The 23,653-nt window shown below is 42.0% G+C and overlaps 5 protein-coding genes and 5 non-coding genes across 12 annotated transcripts; 9 read left to right on the top strand and 1 right to left on the bottom strand.

Moving 5' to 3' along the window:
- Positions 1-28: 28 nt before the first annotated feature.
- Positions 29-1,756, bottom strand: LOC111599663 (zinc finger protein 277). Its single transcript, XM_023315366.2, has 3 exons — positions 1,389-1,756; positions 944-1,326; positions 29-883 (listed from the first exon to the last, which is right to left on the bottom strand). Exons 1-3 carry the CDS (start codon positions 1,627-1,629, stop codon positions 179-181), a joined length of 1,329 nt encoding a protein of 442 aa, XP_023171134.2. The 5' UTR covers positions 1,630-1,756; the 3' UTR covers positions 29-178.
- Positions 1,757-2,080: 324 nt separating this feature from the next.
- On the top strand, positions 2,081-4,567 carry LOC111599684 (H/ACA ribonucleoprotein complex subunit 4). The gene is made up of 6 exons (XM_023315389.2): positions 2,081-2,180; positions 2,246-2,608; positions 2,749-3,000; positions 3,191-3,465; positions 3,731-4,147; positions 4,211-4,567. The coding sequence occupies exons 1-6, from the start codon at positions 2,168-2,170 to the stop codon at positions 4,415-4,417; spliced, it is 1,527 nt and encodes a 508-aa protein (XP_023171157.1). The 5' UTR covers positions 2,081-2,167; the 3' UTR covers positions 4,418-4,567.
- On the top strand, positions 3,501-3,642 carry LOC111599743. Its single transcript, XR_002751449.1, has one exon. It is a non-coding gene; the product is annotated as a small nucleolar RNA snoR639/H1 (small nucleolar RNA).
- A 381-nt stretch (positions 4,568-4,948) lies between the features above and the next one.
- On the top strand, positions 4,949-5,038 carry LOC111599745. The gene has a single exon (XR_002751452.1). It is a non-coding gene; the product is annotated as a small nucleolar RNA Me28S-Gm1083 (small nucleolar RNA).
- A 155-nt stretch (positions 5,039-5,193) lies between these two features.
- LOC111599746 lies at positions 5,194-5,288 on the top strand. Its single transcript, XR_002751453.1, has one exon. It is a non-coding gene; the product is annotated as a small nucleolar RNA Me28S-Gm1083 (small nucleolar RNA).
- Positions 5,289-5,461: 173 nt separating this feature from the next.
- LOC111599748 lies at positions 5,462-5,555 on the top strand. Its single transcript, XR_002751455.1, has one exon. It is a non-coding gene; the product is annotated as a small nucleolar RNA Me28S-Gm1083 (small nucleolar RNA).
- Positions 5,556-5,718: 163 nt separating this feature from the next.
- Positions 5,719-5,814, top strand: LOC111599744. Its single transcript, XR_002751451.1, has one exon. It is a non-coding gene; the product is annotated as a small nucleolar RNA Me28S-Gm1083 (small nucleolar RNA).
- Positions 5,815-6,911: 1,097 nt separating this feature from the next.
- LOC111599741 lies at positions 6,912-16,108 on the top strand. Of its 2 annotated transcripts, none has more exons than XM_023315502.2 (5): positions 6,912-7,208; positions 8,833-11,228; positions 11,713-11,873; positions 11,933-15,699; positions 15,768-16,108. In XM_023315502.2, exons 2-5 carry the CDS (start codon positions 8,834-8,836, stop codon positions 15,889-15,891), a joined length of 6,447 nt encoding a protein of 2,148 aa, XP_023171270.2. In that variant the 5' UTR covers positions 6,912-7,208; position 8,833; the 3' UTR covers positions 15,892-16,108. The 2 variants fall into 2 exon arrangements, with proteins under 2 accessions (XP_023171270.2, XP_023171269.2); XM_023315501.2 differs by lacking the exon at positions 6,912-7,208 and adding an exon at positions 7,957-8,307.
- Positions 16,109-16,175: 67 nt separating this feature from the next.
- LOC111599742 (7-methylguanosine phosphate-specific 5'-nucleotidase) lies at positions 16,176-18,212 on the top strand. 2 transcript variants are annotated; one of them, XM_023315504.2, is made up of 2 exons: positions 16,176-16,261; positions 16,982-18,212. In XM_023315504.2, exon 2 carries the CDS (start codon positions 17,054-17,056, stop codon positions 18,050-18,052), a length of 999 nt encoding a protein of 332 aa, XP_023171272.1. In that variant the 5' UTR covers positions 16,176-16,261; positions 16,982-17,053; the 3' UTR covers positions 18,053-18,212. The 2 variants fall into 2 exon arrangements, with proteins under 2 accessions (XP_023171272.1, XP_023171273.1); XM_023315505.2 differs by lacking the exon at positions 16,176-16,261 and adding an exon at positions 16,275-16,352.
- A 333-nt stretch (positions 18,213-18,545) lies between these two features.
- LOC111599710 (ubiquitin-protein ligase E3C) lies at positions 18,546-23,118 on the top strand. Its single transcript, XM_023315441.2, has 8 exons — positions 18,546-19,405; positions 19,460-20,201; positions 20,265-20,679; positions 20,738-20,859; positions 20,935-21,663; positions 21,723-21,867; positions 21,929-22,628; positions 22,681-23,118. Exons 1-8 carry the CDS (start codon positions 19,070-19,072, stop codon positions 22,846-22,848), a joined length of 3,357 nt encoding a protein of 1,118 aa, XP_023171209.2. The 5' UTR covers positions 18,546-19,069; the 3' UTR covers positions 22,849-23,118.
- The last annotated feature ends 535 nt before the right edge of the window (positions 23,119-23,653 follow it).

The following is a 23,653-nucleotide window of genomic DNA, read 5'->3' as shown; positions in this document are numbered from 1 at the left end:
TTTCATATGAAAAATTATTCCATAAGATTATATTCATAAGATAAATTAGTATCTTCAATAACGCACAATACAATTGTTATAGTTTGTACATAACATGTGTTTATCTATATTTCAGTTATCCTAAATGTGTTGACGACTATTGAAATTTTTAAGTGTTTTGTTTTATTTGCAGTAAGATTCATAATTTAAAATTCTCTAACGATAAGCTCTCCGCATCCTTGTTTATCTGCGCCACACTATCTTCAGAAATGATGCGAACCACATCTGCATCCAAATCGTCCCCCGTGCTGTCGTCCAGCACGCACAAAAGTCCATCGTTATCAATGTAAGGAAAAAAGAATTCTGGTTTATCCCATTTTGAACGATCCCCGATGCCACAGTGCGATTCGTTAACCATGTGTTCAGCCAGCAGTTCAAACTCATCAAATTGCAAATCACAACAAACGCAGCGCAACAAGCAAAGCTGCCGCCGCACAAAATTCACAACCTTGATTTTCTGGTAGAAATTTAAAGAGCTGGTGACGGCCTCAAAGTCCAATCGATGTGCCTCGATCATGTGTCGCTTCAGATCACAATACTGATTCTCCTGGTGGGCACAGTAGAGACACTTAATGACATGAGGCTCTCCATCAGCTGCCCAATCGGACCAATCTGAATCGCAATCTGCATCCGAGTCCCTGCGTGCAAAATGCTTGTCAAAGTCGACGCTGGCACTGTCATCGGATACGCCGGACTTTTGCGTCTCGCGCGTCTGCTTACGCGGCAAAGATCTTGGAGTAGTACGATTGTAGTTGATTAGAAAGAATTTGTCGTATTCACGACGGTTGGGATTTATACGTTTGTGGCCCTTCTTGCGCATATGCTCCTTCAGCGTTGGCCGATCCTAGTGATAACCACAAATAGCTTTAGATAAAATAATATACTACATTTTTGATAAATATACCTTGAAAATCTTTTCGCAGTACAGGCATAACAGTTTGTTTAGGTTATTCTCCAACTGATCGAGCAACTCATCCACATAGACTAAGTTCTCCGGCTTGCCCACAAGCAGAAAATGCTTTTCGAACAGATGTTCCAAGTAGTCGGCGCGTAATCCTTTAATGACGGTACGACAGAAAAGGCACTCTTTACTAAAGGTACGATCCGTTAGCTCAAACTGATGTCGTTCCAATGCAGCGCTCAAGCGCTGGTTCTGCAACCGCTTTCGCAGTTCAAAGTCCTGCGGTAATATATCGCATAGCAGATAATATTTCTCGTTTTTGGCGTAACTTCCATCTGGCAGCTGATCCAGAAACATTGTTGTACAATACTGCTCGAACTCATGTGCTAGACAATAGATAGGTACTTTATATATATTTACTCCACTTGATATATGTAAACAAACTTACTTTGGAACTCCTTTTCCCAGTATTGCAAATAATCCTCAAGGAGTGCTATGTCCTCAACATCTGCTATGACCAGACGATGCTCGAGGTACAAATGTGCCAAACAATCGTCTCTGTCATCGGGGAATATATACACTTTGTTGCATTTTAAGCACTTAATGGCCGTGTTCTTTGTAGCTTTTAGTTGAGCTTCGTTTTTACTAACTAATGCTCCAGCAATTCCACTTCCCTCAACCTGCTCCATTTGTTGACAAAAACAAAGCTAGAGCTGTATTGCTACTTATCGGAAAGTATTGTAAATGCGGCTTGCAAGTTCGATAGTAACTATCGACGAGTATCATAAGATGATATTTAAATCTAGATCGAATACTTATTGTTATAATATACAATTTAATTTATTTATGAAGTCTTATCATGTCTTGAATTATGATGTGCTTCTGATCTTAAGCGTCTAACCTATTAAATTATTTTGTTGTGGAAGCAGAATATAAATGACACGTTTTTTCACTTTGATATTAATCTGAACAATATTTATGATGAATAAGCTTAATCCGTTATGGTGTAAAGTACTTTTAATATATTTACTTTTACTCCACCAGTTGCGATAGGTGTTCATTACTTAATGTAATGTATCGATAGTCTAATCGAATATTCCGAACTAGTTCAACACTGAACTACTGCCTTGCAACACGTGTGTCACTCGGCCATTTTCCTTAACCTGGCACCACGTGTGGACGTACTCTAACACCGCGCGCATTGTGTCTGAAATAAAATTGATTAAAATGACTGACGTTGGTAAGTAACCATCAAAACAATATAAACAAAGTTATCTTATGTCATTGGGTAATACATCGTTGCAGATTCTCGTAAGAAAAAGAAGAAAATCAAGGAAGAGCCACTCGATGGCGAAGATATTGGGACTCTGCAGAAGCAAAACCAATTCCAAATAAAACCATCCTCGAAAATTGCTGAGCTTGACACATCCCAGTGGCCTCTGCTGCTTAAACACTTTGATAAGCTAAACATACGCTCTAATCACTACACGCCGCTAGCACATGGCTCCTCGCCGCTCAATCGTGATATTAAAGAGTACATCAAAACTGGCTTTATTAATCTCGACAAGCCGTCAAATCCAAGTTCACACGAGGTGGTCGCATGGATCAAAAAAATATTGAAAGTGGAAAAAACCGGGCATTCTGGTACATTGGATCCGAAGGTTACAGGTAAATGGTGGCAATTGTTATTTAAATTATGACGATTATTTGATATTCGATATTCCGCTCATATCTAACGTGCGGTATTTTTTGAATCTAACCTAAAAATCGTAACTAACGCACGTACCTACGCATATTTTCTAACACAGGCTGCTTGATAGTCTGCATTGACCGCGCCACACGTCTTGTCAAGTCTCAACAAAGTGCCGGCAAAGAGTATGTTGCTATTTTTAAACTACATGGACCCGTTGAATCGGTTGCCAAAGTTCGTCAGGGCTTGGAGAAACTGCGTGGTGCTCTTTTCCAGCGCCCGCCCCTCATCTCTGCTGTAAAGCGTCAGCTACGTGTGCGCACCGTCTACGACAGTAAATTACTGGACTACGACGAATCACGTAATATGGGTAAGTTATTAAATACACCACACTCCAATCCAGATATAGTTAGTGCGTTGCTGTCTGGCTTATGGCAGAGACGTACATGGCTTACAAAATCTACTGGAAATACATCATAATTATAGTATTTGCTCTAGCAAATGCACAGTTTTATTGGTAACACATTCTTTTGCTTTTGTCTCGACATTCACGTGCTTAGGTGTTTTTTGGGTTAGCTGTGAGGCCGGTTCCTATATACGTACCATGTGCGTCCATCTTGGTCTAGTTCTTGGCGTTGGTGGCCAAATGTTGGAGCTGCGTCGCGTTCGCTCTGGCATACAGTCCGAGCGTGACGGCATGGTTACTATGCATGATGTACTCGATGCCATGTGGTTGTACGAGAATCACAAGGATGAGTCTATGCTGCGTCGCGTGATAAAGCCATTGGAGGGTCTTCTCATTAACCACAAACGCATCATCATGAAGGACAGTTCGGTATGTTTACTATATTATTGATATTTTTAAAGTGTACCCCATGATATTAAGCCGGCAGACGTTCGTATTTTAACCAGCGGCGTCTGTGACTATGACTGGGAACAGTAATGTTGCTGATGTGTGTATGTTGGTGTTGCGCCTACCGTGCGTTTCTGACAAAGTTATTTTCAGACCACAAATCTATTTCCAAATAAATACTTATATATATATATATATGGATTTAGAACTATTTGCTTAAAAAATAATATCTATCAATTTACTTTAGGTCAATGCTGTTTGCTATGGTGCCAAAATTATGTTACCTGGCGTTTTGCGCTATGAGGATGGTATCGAAATCGAGCAGGAGATTGTCATCTGCACCACAAAGGGCGAGGCAATTTGCTTGGCCATCGCATTGATGACCACAGCAACTATGTCTTCATGCGATCATGGCGTCGTCGCAAAGATCAAACGTGTGATCATGGAACGGGACACATATCCACGCAAATGGGGATTGGGACCTAAGGCTTCAGCCAAGAAAGCGCTTATTGCTGCCGGCAAATTGGACAAGTTTGGCAGGCCCAATGAGAACACTCCAAAGGAGTGGCTAACAGGTTTTGTGGACTACAATGCCAAGAAGCCAGCCGCAGCTGTTGCTCCGCAAGCTGCAACGCCCTCAAATGGTTCCACCGAGATCAGCAAGGTTTGAAGAAATATATTAATTATACGAATAACATTTGGTTCTAACAACACTTTCTGTAAGCAGCGGAAACACAGCGTATCCAGTGTAGATGAATCCGCAGTTGATGGCACGCCTGCCACGACAGAAAAGAAGAAGAAGAAAAAGAAACATAAGGGCGAAGAGGAGGCGCCAGCTGCAGAGGAATCAGTAGCTGAAGTACCTGTTGAGAAAGAGAAGAAGAAAAAGAAGAAGAAGGATAAAGATAGAGATAGAGAAGAGGCTCAGGAATAGGAATAGAATAATTCCTATTAAACTAGGTTTAGGCATTAGTCCTCTACTATTTTCAGAGCATTTTCTTAGCTGTTAAGTTTAAAATTTTAGACGGCCCTTTGTTTGTATGAGCTGTACAAATGCAAATTTCAATGCATTTATAAGTGACATTCGCAATGCAATAAATTGTATACTTTTATTGTAAATCTTCGACTATTTAATTACAATTTGTTAACTTTTTAGACTTATTTAGCGAGAGTATCAAAGACGATATATAGGTGAGTTTTTAATTGTTATGTTCTATTTCTAAATGTTTTGCTATCATCTCATGAGCATGTTCAATACGAGATGGATCTTAATGAATTGATAACAAAGTAAACATTTAATTGCTTTTATCAACTTATCTTAATCATATTTTTTTTTAGTTTTTTAAGTAATTTAGTAATATTTATGTTGTTTTTCAGATCGTAAGCTTTAATACGTACGAGGAAGTCTGCCAAATAAAAAGGTAAATATTGCTATATCTTTTAAAATCAATTAAATAAGCTGAAATATTGATGAGCTTTAAGCTTTCGCCCCTATCTGAAAATTAAGAGAAACTTCTCATGTTGAATGCGTGATTGGTCTTACTGAAAATAAATTTTAAAGCAATTCTGGAAAGTTATGGAATACATTTTTAATAATATTTTTTTCTTTTTCTTATAGGTCTATGACTCTTGTAAACTCACTATTGGGTCGGTTGTATAGCTTAATAAAGGTTAGTAGTATTTGTTTATTTAAACATCATTTGAATCTCCTATTATTATGATGAGCTTTAAGCTTTCGCCCCTATCTGAAAATTAAGAGAAACTTCTCATGTTGAGTGCGTGATTGGTCTTACTGAAAAAAATCTTAAAATAATGCTTACATTTTATATTGAAAACATTTATAATTCAAATTTGCCTTCATTTTATAGTTGTTCCATGACTGGTGCCCACTGACTGTGCCCACTCAACGATCGCTGGTATCGCTTCAACGGCTTAATACAGGTTAGTATCCATTCAATAAACATCATTTGAATCTCCTACTATTATGATGAGCTTTAAGCTTTCGCCCCTATCTGAAAATTAAGAGAAACTTCTCATGTTGAGTGCGTGATTGGTCTTACTGAAAAAATCTTAAAATAATGCTTAAATTTTATATTGAAAACATTTATAATTCAAATTTTGCCTTCATTTTATAGTTGTTCCATGACTATTTTGTGCCCACTCAACGATCGCTGGTATCGCTTCAATAGCTTAATACAGGTTAGTATCCATTCAATAAGCATCATTTGAATCTCCTACTATTATGATGAGCTTTAAGCTTTCGCCCCTATCTGAACATAAAGAGAAACTTCTCATGTTGAATGCGAGGATTGGTCTTACTGAAACCTATTTTAAAAATAAGTACAAATTTATTTGTAAAGTTTAATTAAAGAATTTCAAAATTTTATTTCAGTATTCCTATGGATATAAACCTCGAATTTATTCGTCTTTTAAAGGTAAGCATCCATTATATTTCATTTGGAGTTCAATATATTTTTGTTTTGATGACAAAGGAAATCTGAATGTGTTATGATTCACAAATACCGCAACAACCCAATCCTCAAAAATAGGTCCTACTGAACTAAAATTCTTACAATAATGTATTTTATCTTTGTATAACAATAAATTTATTTGACTTATTTTGCTTAATTTGCAGGGTTATGGATCTCTTTCACATATTTTAATTATAAGGTGGGTAATTTTCAATAAAGCTAATTATCAGATATAAAAAACAAACTAAAATGATGAAAAAGGAAATCTGATGTGTTATGATTCACAAATACCGCAACAACACAATCCTCAAAAATAGGTCCTACTGAACTAAAAAATACCAACACGTTTTATTTTTAATTTAAATGATGTAAACTTAAACTGAATTAATTTTTTCTGTCCATTTGCAGGTACAGTACGGTTCCCTAATACATGTGATTGATATATGTTTATTTATATACTATATGTATAAATAAAAATACATATATGTATGTATTTCTATTTATATTTAAGAAAAAAAAAATAAAACTAATAATTAGAAATAAACATTTGTTTTGTTATGCACACAGTTCCAGCTGCGCCTAACCTTAAAATGTAGGTTTGAACAGGGAGGGCCATTTACTTGATGAAACGTCGCACAGGGCTGCCTAACTGTCCGTTAAATGATAATGTGTACAATTTTGTCGACGTGGCATTGCCTTAGTAAAGTCAAACATGAAGCTGGTGTTGGGTTTATATTATTAACTTAGTGTGCTTGTAACCACGTGTTTTTCCTGTGGCGCTAAAATCAAATCAAGCCACAATTTTCTTTCTGCAGGAGTTCAGAGATTGCAGTACGCACTAAAAACTTGCTATTCTATAAAAAATTAATACATTCAGTTATAGCAATTGGTAATAGCTTTTAGGTTACCAAATAGCATTTCCCGCAAATTTCGGCAGCTTTGAATATCATTTGGATTCAGGTTTTTCGCGCTCAGCAACCCTGTGTTCCATTCCACGCTGCTCCCTTTGTGTTCTGTTATCGGTCTCCATATTGAAATTCATCATGCAGTTGTCGATATATGTATGGAGGTGTGAGTTGAATTGTGTATGTATATGTGATTGTTCGTATGTGGAGCGCTTTTAACGACGTCAGCATCGAGAGCCGCAAGTAATTGCGCGTTTAAGTGAAAGAAAAGTTAAGATATCAGAATTTTCCCTCGGATTTAGAGATAAGAAAATATAGTAGTGTGCGGTGTGTGCACAGTTTTGTGCAGGTGAGTGTTTTTATTTATATTTATATATACTTTTTTACTTGGCAGGACATTTTCAGCTAATCGAAATTTTTTCTTGGTACTTTTTCCGAGCGTTTGTTTGTGGGGCGGGCGGTTTTCGGTGCTTTACATTCTGACGCATGCGATCGGCAGTAGCGTGTGCATGTATCTGCTGCCGTGACGCCATCTTGGATTTTATTTTGAGGTTATCGATTTATTTAATGCTAATTGCGAATTGCTTAGAATTTATTTTGCAAAGTACGCAATATTGTAACCCTTAAGTAAATAATGACGATGCGTTAGTATTAATTAGTTTCTTAAATGTCCTTGACATAATTTTCTTATAACATGGATATTGTCATTTCGAAATGTTACAGCGCGTTTAAGATCGCAGTTTCTAAACTCTTGTTTCTTTTGTACAGTTGAAAAATGATAACGTGGTTTTAAAATTAAATCTCATAGCTTCAATCCATTAATTTTTAATTATACTATAGTTAATGGCCTTTGCTTAGCTTTCTTTTTAACCAAACCAAAATAAATCGGTTATCGGTGACCACGTGCGCACGCACACAACTTTACATAGATTGCACTTAAATGTACATAAATACATACATATGTATGACATAAGAATGACAACTACTGTTGTGCCAGTTCCATTGCATTTCATTGGAACGCCTGAGAGTGGATCCACACACTAACACGTTGCGTACATTCACAGACACAAAAACACACACACACAAGACAGTCGTCGCAGGGCCCGTACATAGCTGTTTGTGATCGCAAAATATATGCACGCGTTCTTCTTGAATTTAAAGCAGAGTTTAATTAACTACAATTGTCTTTTTTTTAACACATGCATAATGCTAACAAGCTTTTGTGTTTGTTGGCATTAGTTATAATTCGGAACTGCTCAAAGCAAAGTGAGAAAATGATTTAGTTGCTTCTGCTGTTGGTTTTTTGTATCTTGTTTGTGTGTGTGCAAATGTCGGCGGCAACCAAATTGCTGTGTGAGGTTTAGTCAAAGCCGTCCAGATAACTAGACCAATAATTTGGTGGCCCGTTCTTTTCGGCATTTACCGTTTAATTTGCGAGCCATTAATAAGTACGTATTCCCTTTTGTGTATGTACATATGGTTAACCTATAAAACATTTCGATTCAAGCTGTTTGAAAAGCTTAATATCAATGATGTTTGAAATATCCTGGTAGAGTAAACTTCCGCTATTGGATTACATTTAATATTTCCTCATTCAAAGTTAAATTAAATTAATAATAATGTGGTGGATAGCTATCCTTTGATGAATGTTTTTCTTTTAGTTCCATTTTCATCCGTCAGGTGATTAATGTGTGTATCTATAAACAAAGCAGTGCTGCCTATTTCGATTACATTTTTTTTTTTTAGCTAGGCAGCACTTTTAATGTAAATGCTATTTCCTATTTCTTGTAAATATATAAAGCGGTATATATAATTCGTCATATATTTTTATCGATAATAATTTATTGAATGTATATCGTTTTCGTATAGTAATAAATGGGTCGATAACAATCAATTTATTTCGCCTATTTAGTAAAATGAATGAAAGATATCGAATTTGAAGGCTTATAATTTATTTTTGTTTTGTTTTATAGAATGATACAGGAACTTCCCCGTATTGTCCTGAAAGGCAAGGAGTTGAGAAAATTTCTCTATCTGAAGCGCAAATATCCTGTTTCGCAGGAGTTTCTGCACAGGAACTGGGGCAATGCGAAGCGCTTTATTATTTACGCTTTAAATCCACGCTGTGTCCTGCGCACCTATGCCTGGCGTAAGCGCAATAATCGGGTCCTGCTCATACGCCGTGCCCGTCTCCTTCTCTTCGACCCGCGACTGAAACGCATGATTAAGCGACGTAAAGCTAATACTAAGCAATGGTCGTCGCATATTGTAAGATATTACAAAACAATGGGCCAAATAGAAGAGTACGAGGAGACGGAACTGTATGGCGAGGAGTTGTCCAAGCAGATGAAACAGCAATTGGAGCTGCTGAAGAGCAGCAAGCGCGGTCTCTCCCTGATCGAAGATGCGAACAAAAATGTGGAACTACCTCAAGAGAAGCCAGGGGAGAAGATAGAGGAACGGATAGAAGAGAAGAAAGCGCAAATGCTGGTAAAAGAGGAGGAGTTAGAAGAGCAACAGGTAGAGGACGAGCCTGCCAAATTAGTAGCAATCATTGAAGGTACCTTTAAAAAACATGATACATCTAAAGAAAAGCCTGCCATAAGACCAACTCCTGGCAAGGACTCGCCGGCCATAGCCGTGGTGCTGCCCAGCAGCAAAGCTGAAAAACGGCCTGAACTGTCGCCGGAAAAGACAGCGGGCAGCAAATTTTTGGACATGCTAATGAATAAAGTGCGTGTCAAGACTTTTGCCAAAGAATTGAATTTCTCCAGATCTGCAAATGAATTGCATGGTAGCTTCAATAAGCCTGCATCTGAGGCAAAATCTGACTTTAGCTTCAATGATGAAACGAGCGAAGACTTCGTTGGCTTTGATGAGAGCGCCCATCAGCCGGGCATGCTGCTGACGCCATTGGTGCCGCAGAGCTGCAAAACAGTTGACGGCAACGGGGCCTTTGTTAGCGACGCACTGGAAGCGTATATGAAGAAGAACAACCTGCGGGATACGCGTTCCGCGGATCGGGAGCTGCTTGAGCCCATGTACCAGGATGGACGCGTCACGGCGCACAGTGTGCCGCCGCATATGGACATGCCGGCGGTGCCGGACAGCTTACAAAAGCTTCGTACTGTTGCCGATCGTCGGCATTATCTGCAGCGCTCAAAGAACCAAAAGATGGCCATCATCAATAACGAGGCGAACATCTATCGCGAGCTGCAGCGCAAACAACGACAGCGCAAGGTGAAGATTGCTGCAATGCAACAGCTGCAGTCGTCCAGCACTAAAATGCCCTTCACTCGGCAGGGCTGGCAGGCGGCCAGTTACGTGGCCACAGAGACAGACAAGTATTACTACCAGGTCATACGCATCGATGGCGAAATGGTGCGTCTGCCTGGCAGCCGGGGTAACAATGTGCATCGCGAGAAGCAGCCGCATCGCAGCACGCTCACTGCGCAGGAGCTGGCCACGCTGAAGTGTCGCAGAAAATGCGTGGACGCGGCTTTGCGGAATGAGTTGAAAGTGATCCCCACGCGCCAATGTCAGCTCAAAGGCAAGCTGCAGAAGCTCAATCAGTATCCATTGCCTGCTATATTTAGGCCCTGCCCGCTCTCACAGAAGCCGTATCAGAAGCCACTGGACGATGATACAGCCGCGCTGTTACTAGCCGGCGGGAGCATGGCTGTGGTCAGTATGCCCACAGTGCAGCTGGACGTGAAGCCGCAGCTGGGCCGGCCTCTGAATGAGATTGCCAAACGTTATTTGCAGTACATTCTTCCGCATCATGACATAACACGCGAGTGGGCCGAGTTCAGTGTGTCCACGCTGCGGGAATCGCCCAATAGCATGCGTGAGGCAGAGGCACAGGCCGCCGCCCAGTCCACAAATGTGGGCAGGCGCAAGAGCTTCACTTTTGTGATACCCTATATGAACGATCGCAATCATATTCTGGTGCGACGCGTTGTAGATCGTTCCGAGCAGCTGGATGAGAGCTTTAGAGCTTCGCAGCCACCGGGGAAGCTGCGCGAATTAGATTTTCGCAAACTGTTGCCCAAAAATCCAGATCCCATTGCCTTGGACTGTGCGGATATGGTGAATGACATGATTAACACGGTAGCCATCAGCTGCAGCGAGAACTCGTTCATCAGTGTTGATCCCGATGCGGCACGTGGTGCCACTCCAGATATAAGTCCCATTAAGGAAGAATTTGCTGCTGCAGGCAAGTCGGATGTGACTGAAGCCGATGGCCTATCCAAGGCGGGTCTTAAATTGGCCAACAACAAGCCACGCCCCAACAAACAACAGCGTTTAGCTAAAGAGCTGCGCCGTCTCAATGCCACCATCATCGATGCGGCCGCCATAGCCAAGGACGGTAAGTTCCATGTATTGAAAGATTACTGTATGAATTCGATTTGTGGAGATATAAATAGATTTCATTATTATTCATTAAATTTTCACATATCAATATTCCGTATGTCCCTCTGTACATAGGTATAATTAGTATTTTTTCTATTTTATAAAATATTTCAAATCATTTTGATAATTTTTGATAATCTGTAGATTTGATAAAACTTACCCAATTTATTGGTGGGAATACTCATTTCCTATTATTTTTCTGTATATTTTTAAATTCAAATTATAAAATTTCAACTATATGTAATGACTTCAGCTCAATATTTATCAATTCCTTAATATATATAACTTATTTTTTTAGTTAGTCAAATAAATTGACCACTGCAACAACATCGATCGTTGCATCGCTAACTTTAAATGTGAGATTCGATCGTTAAATTAAGATTTATTTAAATGAAAATTGAAAATTTAATGGATTTCAAATTCCCTTATCCTTTTTATAGCGAATAAGCCTTGCATCAAGGATCATTGCCAACTGGGATGTCTCTGCGAGAGCGTGGCCAGTGAGCTGCCCCCTCGGGAGCATTGTGGACGCGCAGATTGCGTGCTGGAATGCCGCTGCACGGGCGCCGAGTTAACACGGATTATGCGTGTGGAAACAGACGTGAGTATCAAACATAATCAAAGGTTCTATCGTTATACTGAGCTGTGTCTCTGCCACAGGGTCGCGGACTTTCAAACGAGGATGCCTTCAACTTGCGTCGCAAGGCAACAGCACGTTTAGCCAAAATGGAAAAGGACTTCACTTCGACGCTGGTCCTGACTGATAACGAGACTCTGCTCATCAACGAGACGCAGTGTGACAAGAAACGTCGTTGCACTAAGGTACCCAAGCGCTACGAGGACTTCGATGACTCCATCGAGGATGACGAGGGACTGATGCGCCCCGGCAAGGTCGCAAAGCGTGAGGCCAACATCAAACGCGCACCCAGCAGTACCGAGAGCATCAATACGTCGCTCATTGAGCCTTGCTCGATCAAGGACACGGACTTTGATCAGCTCAAGCACTGCCAGGTGTCCTTGCGGCGTCTGCCCGATGTCGCTAATTTGGCTACCTTCTGCATGACCCATCAGCTGTATAAATGCTTCTGCGGCGGACTAGCGCTCGAGGGCAAGCCCGTTGTTATTGAAAAGGAGCAAGCGGATCTCCCTATACCTCACTATGTTCCCGAGTTGGCGACGCGCGCTCACTACAGCTTCGAGCGGCCGCCGGAGGAGTCCAACAAGAAACGGCGCAAGGAGAAGCCCCAGGCACAGAAATTACCTCCGTTGGTGCTGAAGTTGCCACAGCCACAAAAGCAAACGCCGCAGGTACTAAAAATTCCTTTGCCACAGAAGCAGCAACAACCACAGCAACAGGTACAACCACCGAAGCAAGTATTGCCGCAAAAGCAACAGCAACAGCAACAGCAGAAGCAGGTAGTACCACAGAAGCAGCTAAACAAAGAGGTGGCTACCATTAGACTTCAGCCAATTAAGTTGCTTCCGAAACCGGCGACTGTTTTGAAAGTGAAAATACCGCAGCCGCAACGTGTAGCACCCGCACAGAAATCAGCTGTGGTAGCGGTGCCACAACGTACCGCCGAGCTGGACATAATCTTTGGCTATTATCGCTTACGTCCCCATTTGTGTCGCCGTGCAGTGTCCGTGCCCAGAAATTGTTATTTGCGTTTGAATAGACTCCGCGCGAATCGCATTCGCTCGGAGGTGACACGAGCTGAGACAGCGGAAACGCAGGCGCTGCTCGATAAACGTGTTTTGAATGCTGTTAGCTACTATCGCTCCGAGCTAGATCAACAGCGCCGCTTGGAGCAATCGCCGCCGACGACAGAGGTAACCATAATTGAGGTAGGCGACGATTCCGATGAAAGCGAAACGGAGTATGTTTCACGCAAACGCAGCGCAACGGAGGGAACAAGCTTGGAGGACCCGCGTGTTAAGCGAAAGAAGCTGAAAGCAGAGGAATCAAAGCAAGCAGCCAAGCAGAAGCAGCAGCCGGCAATGCAGCCCGCAGCCAAGCTGGAAATTCAAATGCCTAAAATATCAGCTTGCTACTCGCTGAATGCCAATGCCATAGATGTTGGCGTGGGCAGCAATGAGGCGGCTGTTGTGGCTATCAATGACGATAGTCCAAATGTGGATTCCGTCTCCTTCCGCGCCTCCTGCAACGATGTAATCAAAAAGATGAACACTCATGTGAGCAAGAAAATGCAGGACATCGAGCTGGCGTTGCAGCGCGAGAGTAAAATAATTCCAGCTCCCAATGAGGAGATATTGTGCATCATCAAATGGACCAACTTTTTGGCCGCTTTCGAGTCCAACTATGTGTTCATCTGGGATGTGCAAATGAAGAACTACAGCTTCCTGGCGGCAACAATTACGAACATGATGCCAGCGGTCTGTGGAGCCATTGCCGTGGTGAACACGCACTTTGCACCCGATCGCAGCACCTTGCCGCTGATGGCACGTATGCTGCTTGAGGGTAAGCGAAATGAGAATACGAGTCGTTTGGCTGTGGTCATGCAGGGCAGGCAGCAGTATTGGCTGGTCAAGGGCTTTCTGCGCTACATGGAGGGCAATGCGTGCACCAAGCCAACGCCACAAACACATCCCATACTGACAAAGAAGATAAATGTTCTCTGTACGCTGATGGTGAAGCAGCGGATAAGGGAGCAGCAGCGCCAACAGCGGGCATCAACAACTAGCCCGGCAAGTGCTCGAAGTCTATCTGCAGTTCCTTCTCCTGCTCTGTCCTCAGTTGCAGCAGCCACTGCGAGCACACCAGCTACGGCTACTTCCACATCCCTATCAGTATTAGTTTCACCTACAGCTACACCGGCACCTGCAGATACATCCACATCGGAGGAGACGCTGTCTAACGACAGCAAGGAGCCGTCGCTCATTTGCAGCAACATTGAGTTTCGCAAGGTCATTGAATCAGACATTGCGGATCTGCGAATACCGGAGACCAACACGGATGATCATCGTTGGCTGGTGCTTAATTTGTATGATGACTTCTCGCATATCTTTGTTCCTGCGTTCAAGGACATGATCTCATTGGATCGCATACATAATGTGGCCCGCGTTGCGCATGACACCAATAAGATGGTAAAGCTGCAATTCTTTCAGGATGCCCCCTATGATGCCTTCGTAACGCCTACATCCAAGCGCAAAATCTACTTTGGACCGCTGCGCCTGGATACGCCGCCTCCTGTGTTGGTGCTGTTGCAAAGTGTGGACGGAAAAATGATGCTGCGCGAGGTCTACCAGCGGAATCACAACATTCCGGTGCAGCGGGACAGACGTACCATGGCCTTTTGGCTCCTCCAGATCAATGGCAAAGTGCACTTTGATATTGATTTGACAGCAACGGTGAATTCGTCACCAGAGTCAAACAGCTTGGAGCCTGTTGCTGCAGAACCACAGGAGGCGGACACAGATGAAGATGATTGTGTCATAATTATCAATGACGATGACGAAGATAAAGCAGAGGATGAGCTGGATGTGCTGTCCGCGAAGGAACAGCTAACGCAGCAGTCGAAGCAGGATCAGCCTGCAGCTGCGCCTCTTGTTAACTTCACCATACAAAAAATGAACTACGGAAGCGTTGGGAGCCTGCATATAACAACAGCTGCTCCACACACCGGTGCCATGGTCAAGGAGATTAGGAGTACTGATCTCCCCGCTGGCTTTGTGCCTTTTGTATCAAATGTGCCTGCCATGGGTGACGCAGCGCTAGTCACACAATTTCTAACTCCACAGGTGCAGCTTACCCAGACGAAAGCACCGTCGCCCCCAGCTGTGATCACCAGCGAAGTTAATGCAGAGTCGCCGCCACTTAAGATAAGTCGCATGTCAGCGCAGCAGTGTGCTTCGACGGTGATAGCCGGTGCAGCAACTGCCGCCAAAGATCCGTCGGCACCTAAAATCAACAATACGCTGCAGCAGCTGTTGAGCAACAGCAATGGCAATATTAAAATAGGCCACCCAACGGCGAGCTTGACCATTACTAAAATGAAGATCAAGGATAGCAACACTCCACGGCCTGCTGTTGAGCCTATAAAAATTGGTGCCAAGCGCAAGATCCAGGAGCTGCCCACGGCTATGGCTGATAGCTCTGGACAACCCACGTTGCTGAAGCAAACATCTGCAATTGGCCACTTGCCACAACGTCAGGTGCGGGCACAGCATCCAAAATTGGCGGGCAAGGCAGCTCAGTCCACAGTGATTAAAACTTTGCCCGCGAAGCCGTCCGTTGCCATCGATCCAAGACAATCACCGACTGCTAAGGAAAAAAATGGATTTCTGGTGGCCAAGAATTTGCCCCGTTTCAGAGCCAAGATAGTCGATAGCAAGCTCATGGTCAAGATGCCCGACGAGGTCCTTTACTCGTTCAAAACCCGTAACGCCGCCAGCGACTATCTCAATCGGTAAATTCTGCAGATACATTAATTATAGTCGACGCTCGCAGTTAACATTTTACGTTCTTCAATTACAGCCATTTGTCCCGTGAGCTTAGCCTGAAGGGCTCTTTGCCAGGCGATTGGAAATTTCTGCCATTTGAGAATAGAACTCAGAACCAAAAGGAGCCGGTCGCATCACCCATTGTAATCGAAGATTGAATAGATGGAAAGGAAACTTAGTTTCCAAAAAGAAAGCAAAAATATACCCGCGCAGCATCCAACATAGAAAAAACTCATTTAATGTATAGAGAATTAAGTTGTTAATTTATCCTTAATTGTGAATTGAAGGAAACATATTTTTTTATTTAGTTAATATATAAAATATCCAACGAGCGAGAGAGACGGAGAGATAGCACAAAAATAAACAAATTATGAAACTTTATGCCCACTGTTGCGTTTTATTTGGTCGCGCACGTTTTGTTCCAATTCCATTTCGTTTCGCCAAAACAGCTGTTCAAAGCGAAGTGTTTGTAGTTTGCGATTGATAGCGTACGTCTTGGGTGTGCAGTCAGCGAATGTAAATCAAAAAGTAAAAAACTGAATGCTTGTTGCGGCATTTAATGTCAGCAAATACATAAGTGCAGAATCAAAAAAAGCTTTAGTAAAAGCCTGATAAGCCAGTAAGAATAAAAAATTTGCAACACTATGAATCAAGGCCAGTTCAGTAAAATCAGCCAAGAACGCACAAATCTCTTTACATACATATACTTGATAGCGATGAGCTGTTGAAAGGTTCTATGCTAATAAATATTTATTAGATACATGAACTAAATTTTGTGTTAATTATATCTAAATTTTGTGAATGATGTTATTTAAGATCAGTTATGTGAAATATACTGGGGATATTCTTAAAATAATAAGAGACTTTTGTTGTTTAGAAATTTATAGATATATTTTTAAAACAAATTATCAAATATTTTCATACATGAATAAAAAAGGTAGCCTCAGTCAATTGACTAGAGTATAACAGAGTTAGTATTCGAAGCATAACTTATTAAAGAGGGTTAAATTTGTCCTTGAGACTTTCAAGTTGTAGATCGGTTAAAGAGAAAGACTTGCACTATCGGCCACCTCTAAGCTCACACACACCTACGCAAACACACACACACATGTATAGATAGGTGCATATGTATAAATATAACTAATAATACATACATATGCATATATAAGTAAGAAATTCACTCATGGTTGCGAACTTTTGCTAACGATAGCACATCGAATAATACCAATTTATATATTGTAATTTCAGTCAGTGAGCGCTATTCACGCCGAACGCACGAACGAACTATAAACAACAGAGAAATATCTTAAATCAAATAAAATGGGTGCTACAGAATTAAATGCATCGCAGAAAGATCGTGTAGGCTATGTGCGCATACAGGATATACCAGTGTTAAATCAGGACCATTGCAGAATGCGTGATTCACAGCGGGTAGAGCGAATTATTAATGAATTTGTTTGCGGGGGACCGGAACGCATGCAGGTAGTATCCGACTTTGATTATACGATCACAAAGCAACGTACGGATGATGGCGTTGCTGTTCCCTCGAGCTTTGGCATCTTTAATTCGTGCAAGTCCCTGCCAGATAACTTTAAGGAGGAGATTGACAAACTTTTTCATAAATACCATCCCATCGAGATTGATCCGCATATGCCCATATCAGAGAAGGTGCAGTACATGATCGAGTGGTGGACCCAGTCGGGCAAATTGGCCACTGGCTTCGCCTTTGATTTGACCGAATTGGATCAAATGACGAGCCAATTTAAACATGCGCTACGTGACGGAACGCATGAACTATTCGATGCACTGCTGCGACTGCAAATTCCAGTTCTTGTCTTTTCTGCTGGTCTGGGCAACTCGGTAGTATCACTGATGGAACAAGCGAACATAATGCAGCCCAATGTCAAGGTTGTTTCGAACTTCTTACGCTATCGTGATGGACTGTTGGACGGTTTTCAAGAGCCAATGATACACATTTTTAATAAGAACGAAACTGTGCTCGAGGGAGGGGAATATTATGAACTGGTTCATACACGCGATCATATCATTGTCATGGGGGATTCCCTTGGCGATGCGGACATGGCAGCCGGCGTGCCATCTTCATCGCACATTTTAAAAATTGGCTTTCTCTTTCACCATGTGGAGGCCAACATGGAAAAGTATATGAATGCCTTTGACATTGTCCTGGTGGATGATCAAACTATGAGTGTGCCACAAGCTCTGCTCGCACTCATCGACAAGCGTCATCAACTGCGTCATCCACACGGAAGTAATGGAACAGCTCCTGTACAAGCTCAGCTACAATCGGCTTCACTTTAAAATTAGATTTGGTCTACTTCCTTGCTATATGTAATTTGTTAACTTATTATTAATATAAAAATCATTATTATATTAATATAAAAAACAACACAAAAGAAGCTACAAATTAGTCGGCTTAGGCATAGAAGCTCACATAATTCACATAAAACACATTTGTTTTACGTATCATAAATAAATAAAATAATAAAATACCAAAAGTACATTTGGTTAGCAATTTCTAAGAATCTTTTAATAACAATCGAAGTTGTCTATATGTTAACATATAGATAGATTTGATATACAAATTTTTATTTAAAATTTACTACGAAATCATTTTTCAGAATCTAATATTTATATGAATATGTATGTATGTATGTTTTTGACGACGGTAATAAAATCATTATTTAAAGCCTAATACAAAGTTTTCTTTTAGCTGCTTACATTTTAGTATATATGTGCTGAAGTTGTAAAAAATCATTTTTATAAAGGTTGTTTGATATTTATTTCATAATACAAAAAAAAAGAAACAAAAATTAAATAAACATTTGCAAGGTGTATTTATAAAATGTAATTCACAGGGATTTTTCTAACGTACCCCAATGATATTCAATTGTTTATTTGATGTTTAATAACACTGGAAAATCGCATAGTGCTGAACATCGACGAACAGCTGGCAATTTTTGTCAATAATTAGTGCTTTTGCGCAACACAGAGAAAATATACAAATCATTCGTTTTAGCAAGTTTTTTTTACGCAGCCAGAAAATTTAACGTAGCCAAGTGAAAAGTGTATTTTAAGTTGGAGTTGAATCAGCAGCAAAACTCGTGGCATCGCTGCTGTCTGTAGCATTTTGGAATTTTTAGTAGCGCAAAGACGTATACCAATCAAGAAACAAAAAACAATTATGTGCTGAGTGGGGGACTGCGATTGATCAGCTGGGGGAAAATACAACAACAACAGCAGCAGCAGCAGCAGCAGCAAAAGCAGAAGCAGCAGTGGCGGTAACAGCAGCTGCAGAAGCAGAACAATTGGAGTGTCATGTTCGGGTTCGATGGCGAGTATCGGCGACGACCAGTGCAAAGTCTTGGCGGCGCCTCGCAGACCTGTGACAGAGATACGGCCATACGAAAAGCGGCGGTGGAACGACAAAAACGCAACGAGCTGCGACAGAAGACTCACGGTGCAGTTGTGCTGCAATCGTATGCACGCTCTTTCATCCATCGCCAGCGACGCAAGCGAGCCGAACGCGAGGCTTTCGATGCGTATTTGCATGCACACCGAGATCGCGTTACGGAGGATGTGAGTCTGTGCTTCCTCTTACGCCGTCTCACTTTTTTTTACAGTAATCGAGTGCCCAAGGACAGTGAGCGACTAGTAAGCTACGTTCCACAAATAGTTATGCCTTATTTAATTTGATTGCCTTTTCAGATTGAAGTATGTCAGCAAATTTTGCGAAATCCCACACGTTTGCTGCAGCATGCAGCACACGATTCCGTTTGGTTGCTGCGGGTGTGTAAGGTTTTGGATGCGTGTCTGGTGCAGTTGGCGCTTCCGCACAGCGTGCAGGCGATTCCTCTGCGCATGCTGGAGACCTTCACTACAGTCGCAGCCGTGGAGCGATATGTAGAAGATGAGACGGTGCTGTACAAGTATCTGGAATGTGTCTTTGGCTTCCTTATCACACGTAATTATTTTGTGCGTTTGCGTCAGCTACTAGATGACAAATGCCCGCCGCTGGACGGCGAGACACTACACGCTCCAACTCCGTTCGCCGATGCGTTAATGCAGCTAATGTTGCGACCATTGAGCGTTGCATTGCGTCAGCCATGCAGCGAGTTGTCGCAGCTCTTCAGTCGCAAGTTCATTTGCGATATTTTAGCTACGCCACACACAGAGCCAGTGCGTTACTTTGTGCTGCCCTGCTTGGCGGAGAGCGAAGAATTTCCTTATGCTCTGCTCATGCACACGCTACATGCGTTACTAGACATAAGCGAGTACTCGCCCGTTTCAGAAGTCGCAGCCACAGATAGTGTCAACACCAATAACTTGTTTTATGGTGTTATGCAGGCTGAGGAAGCCGGGGTGAAGTCATCAAAGGCGCAGACGCACGATAAGCTGTTCAGCTCGTATTTACTTAACTCGCTCTTGGTGCTGGATCGCAGCCACCTAGGTGTGTATACATATATTCATAACAATCATAACAATTATATTTAATTTGTTGACCAATCTACAGGCACATTAGAACAGAGTAACCTTCTAATTGTCTATGTGCGTGTCATTGCTGAAATGATGCCCAACATCTTGCAGCTGCCAAAGTCCACCCTGCGCACGCATGCGACACCACATCGTCACACAGACTCCGACGATGAGGACGATTCAGATGAGTCCGACGAAGAGGATGATGGACAGCCCTCGACTCGCACGCTCGACTACGACATGGAGCAGTCCTGCCGCACGCCAGGCGAACTGAGCAGCAAGGAACGAAATAGTCTGCTAGAATCGATAACCATATTAAACGAAACACAGCGTGTGGATTTCATTGTACAGCAAATTGAGCCGCACATTGAACAGAGCCAGGTTATATACGCGCTATGCGAGATCTGTCACAATTTGATGATTTACAATAAGCATGCAGTCTATGAATATAGGTAATCGTTATTGTATTGTTAATTCAGTTATATGTCTAATTTCTATTTGATATTATAGATTGCTATACACTTTGGCCTTTACGCCAAAATTCATACGAGCTGTTTGGTTTAAGCTGGCCGCCGAGTCAACTCAACTCGGATTTTCATCGCCGCTTTCACTTATCTCTAAGGGTGTAGTTCGTAAGTATAGACAACATCATGTAATCATTAGACTTTTCCGACTTTAATTATCATCTAATGGAAATAATTTGGCAGCCAAGAAGCAGGGCGTGGACCGTACTATACCTTTGTTAGCGACCTTTTGCATGCTTTTTGGACGTCTGTTGCCCACGCTGCACGATGTGGAATTCGTCGAAAAGAAACTTTTGGAAGCGGCCCCTCAACATCATGCTAGACTGATGCCCTTCTCCATTGCGGAGATAGTGCAAATGTCAAAGACGCTAAAGGACATTAGTTTGGGCCTGGTAGAGCTCGCCTTTCGTAGTGTGCTGGGCCACACTGATGCTGACGGCAAGACGTTGCGTCATCAGAAGCAGATTTGGGCAAATTTATTAAATGTCGTGGTCTTTGTGCTCAATCAAATACACTCACGTGATTTACGTTTGGGCTTTTGTCCCGAAGGTCATTGGACTGTTTCTCGATTGGATTTGCCACTGGATAGACCAACGGATCTGCCCTTGACACACAGCAGTCGCTTGAGGGGCATACGCCCATTTCAGCCCATACGCGATTTCACACGTGAGGACTTTGAGAACGGACCGCCCATGTCAACCAAGCAAAAACGCTCCATTACTATATTGCGCGAAATTCCTTTCGTCGTGGCGTTCAATAAGCGTGTTAGCATACTGCAGGGACTGGTTGCTGCTAACAAGATGCGCGTGCAGGGTCATCTGCAGGCTTTTCTGCAGGGCCCCTCCATTATGGTAACTGTGCGTCGTACGCATTTATATGAAGATGCCTACGATAAGCTGCGTCCAGAGAATGGTATGAAGCTAAATTATTTTACTGCTTTCTTTTTTCACTAGCTGATTTTTCTCTTCCAGAACCGGACTTACGCTTGAAGTTTCGCATACAGTTTGTTTCTCAGTTGGGATTGGATGAGGCGGGCATTGATGGTGGTGGTGTATTTCGAGAATTTCTATCGGAGCTTATAAAAACAGCTTTTGATCCCAATCGGGGATTCTTTATGTAAGATGATAAGAACTCAAAAATCATTTATATTCGATATTAATTTATGTCACGTTCTTAGGGTAACGACGGATAACAAATTGTATCCTAATCCCAATGTCGCGGATCTTTTTAGTGACTTTGAAAAGCATTATTATTTCATTGGTCGTATTTTGGGCAAAGCAATCTATGAAAATTTATTGGTTGAGTTGCCGCTGGCTGAATTTTTCCTAACCAAGCTAGCCGGCAAATATTCAGACGTGGATATACATCAATTGGCCTCTCTAGATCCGGAGCTATATCGAAATCTACTTTACCTCAAAGACTATCCGGGCGATGTTAGTGAACTGAATTTGGATTTTACAGTCGCCAGCAGTTCGCTAGGGCAAACGCAAGTGGTGGAGCTCAAGCCTCAGGGTCAGAGCACGCCGGTGACCAACTCGAATCGCATCGAGTACCTGCAGTTGATAGCTAACTTCAAGCTCAATGTGCAAATCAAGCGTCATTGCAAAGCCTTCCGCAAGGGATTGTCCAACGTATTGCCCATCGAGTGGCTTTATATGTTCAGCAACAAAGAGCTGCAAATACTCATTTCGGGCGCCGAAATACCTATCGATTTAGAGGATTTGAAAAAACACTGCAAGTATGGTGGGGAATACACGCCAGAACATCCTTCAATCGTCGCATTCTGGGAGGCTGTGGAGGGCTTCGACGATTTGCAGCGACGGCAACTGCTCAAATTTGTCACCAGCTGCTCGCGGCCCCCTTTGCTGGGCTTTAAGGTGAGCTATATACGCAACGATATCGATTTAAACTTATTGGTTCTTTTCTTAGGATTTGGATCCACCGTTCTTTATACAAAACGCTGGGGATATGGAGCGCTTGCCCACGGCCAGCACATGCACGAATCTGCTAAAACTTCCGCCTTTCAAGAATGCTGAACAGATGCGCGAAAAACTAATCTATGCCATACAGTCCGGTGTGGGCTTCGAACTTAGCTAAGATGTGCGTTCCTTTCTGGCACACCAATTACACACACATATCGAATGCAATAAACCCACACAGAGAATAACAGGACACCTATCCAGCAACGGAATCGATGGCTGGGCAAGCAAACTATTCCAGTTCATTTAGATATGTAATTATGATAAACGTAATAATTTGTCTAATGTAAAGTATGAAGCTTATGAGGTCTGTTTTTCAAGTTTTCTTTTTAGTTGATTTGTGTTTTTTTTTCATAGGACACAATATAAATGTAAAAAAAAACGAATAAACACTTTGTTTTGGAATCGTTGTTTCGTTTAGCAATTTGTTGCATTTCACAAATTAAGCACTTGAGGCCTGAAAGCAAAGCGTTTAAGTTTATACCTCGTCCCACACGACTGACCAGGCTCTATTCAAGTGCCTGGCTGCATGTGTATAGGTGTGTAAAGACAGCTATTTCCGATTCATTGTGACAAAAGCATGCGGAAGTGCACGCAGATGCACACGAGACCTGCAGCAGCACAAGCTATCTGAGGTGTAGCTCCTGCTCGTGGGTTGATTTAGTACCGTTCTATAGTTGAATTTTAACTTGCTAACAATATACTTGTCTTCCTTCTATTTACCATCTAAAATAAATTAAATAAAAAAGAATACAACTTTTATTTCAGTTGCATTTTATTTATTATGTATCTAAATAAATGGGCGAACGAGGCACCGCTCAAAGAGAAAAATTAAATTCAAAACAAGTATTTCTTGTGCTTCTTACTGCTTTTCGACAAACAAAGAGATGTGTATTTAATTTTAACAAACTTGTTAAAGTTCC

This window comes from Drosophila hydei, unplaced genomic scaffold, assembly GCF_003285905.1.
Source record: "Drosophila hydei strain 15085-1641.00,03,60 unplaced genomic scaffold, DhydRS2 tig00000060-arrow-pilon, whole genome shotgun sequence".
Classification (NCBI taxonomy): Eukaryota; Metazoa; Arthropoda; class Insecta; order Diptera; family Drosophilidae; genus Drosophila; species Drosophila hydei.
This window is presented reverse-complemented; position numbering and strand designations above follow the sequence as displayed.

What these genes read in the sequence shown, in the direction of transcription:
- LOC111599663 (XM_023315366.2), bottom strand. Translation starts at nt 1,629, where the DNA reads ATGGAGCAGGTTGAGGGAAGTGGAATTGCTGGAGCATTAGTTAGTAAA. An exon ending in CTGGGAAAAGGAGTTCCAAA is followed by an intron (nt 1,327 to 1,388) that starts GTAAGTTTGTTT and finishes TCTATTGTCTAG; the next exon opens with CACATGAGTTCGAGCAGTAT. An exon ending in ACTGCGAAAAGATTTTCAAG is followed by an intron (nt 884 to 943) that starts GTATATTTATCA and finishes GGTTATCACTAG; the next exon opens with GATCGGCCAACGCTGAAGGA.
- LOC111599684 (XM_023315389.2), top strand. An exon ending in CGACGAATCACGTAATATGG is followed by an intron (nt 3,001 to 3,190) that starts GTAAGTTATTAA and finishes TCACGTGCTTAG; the next exon opens with GTGTTTTTTGGGTTAGCTGT. An exon ending in GTTCCACCGAGATCAGCAAG is followed by an intron (nt 4,148 to 4,210) that starts GTTTGAAGAAAT and finishes TTCTGTAAGCAG; the next exon opens with CGGAAACACAGCGTATCCAG.
- LOC111599741 (XM_023315502.2), top strand. Translation starts at nt 8,834, where the DNA reads ATGATACAGGAACTTCCCCGTATTGTCCTGAAAGGCAAGGAGTTGAGA. An exon ending in TTATGCGTGTGGAAACAGAC is followed by an intron (nt 11,874 to 11,932) that starts GTGAGTATCAAA and finishes TCTCTGCCACAG; the next exon opens with GGTCGCGGACTTTCAAACGA. An exon ending in GCCAGCGACTATCTCAATCG is followed by an intron (nt 15,700 to 15,767) that starts GTAAATTCTGCA and finishes CTTCAATTACAG; the next exon opens with CCATTTGTCCCGTGAGCTTA.
- LOC111599742 (XM_023315504.2), top strand. Translation starts at nt 17,054, where the DNA reads ATGGGTGCTACAGAATTAAATGCATCGCAGAAAGATCGTGTAGGCTAT.
- LOC111599710 (XM_023315441.2), top strand. Translation starts at nt 19,070, where the DNA reads ATGTTCGGGTTCGATGGCGAGTATCGGCGACGACCAGTGCAAAGTCTT. An exon ending in CATGCAGTCTATGAATATAG is followed by an intron (nt 20,680 to 20,737) that starts GTAATCGTTATT and finishes TTGATATTATAG; the next exon opens with ATTGCTATACACTTTGGCCT. An exon ending in TAAGCTGCGTCCAGAGAATG is followed by an intron (nt 21,664 to 21,722) that starts GTATGAAGCTAA and finishes TTTCTCTTCCAG; the next exon opens with AACCGGACTTACGCTTGAAG.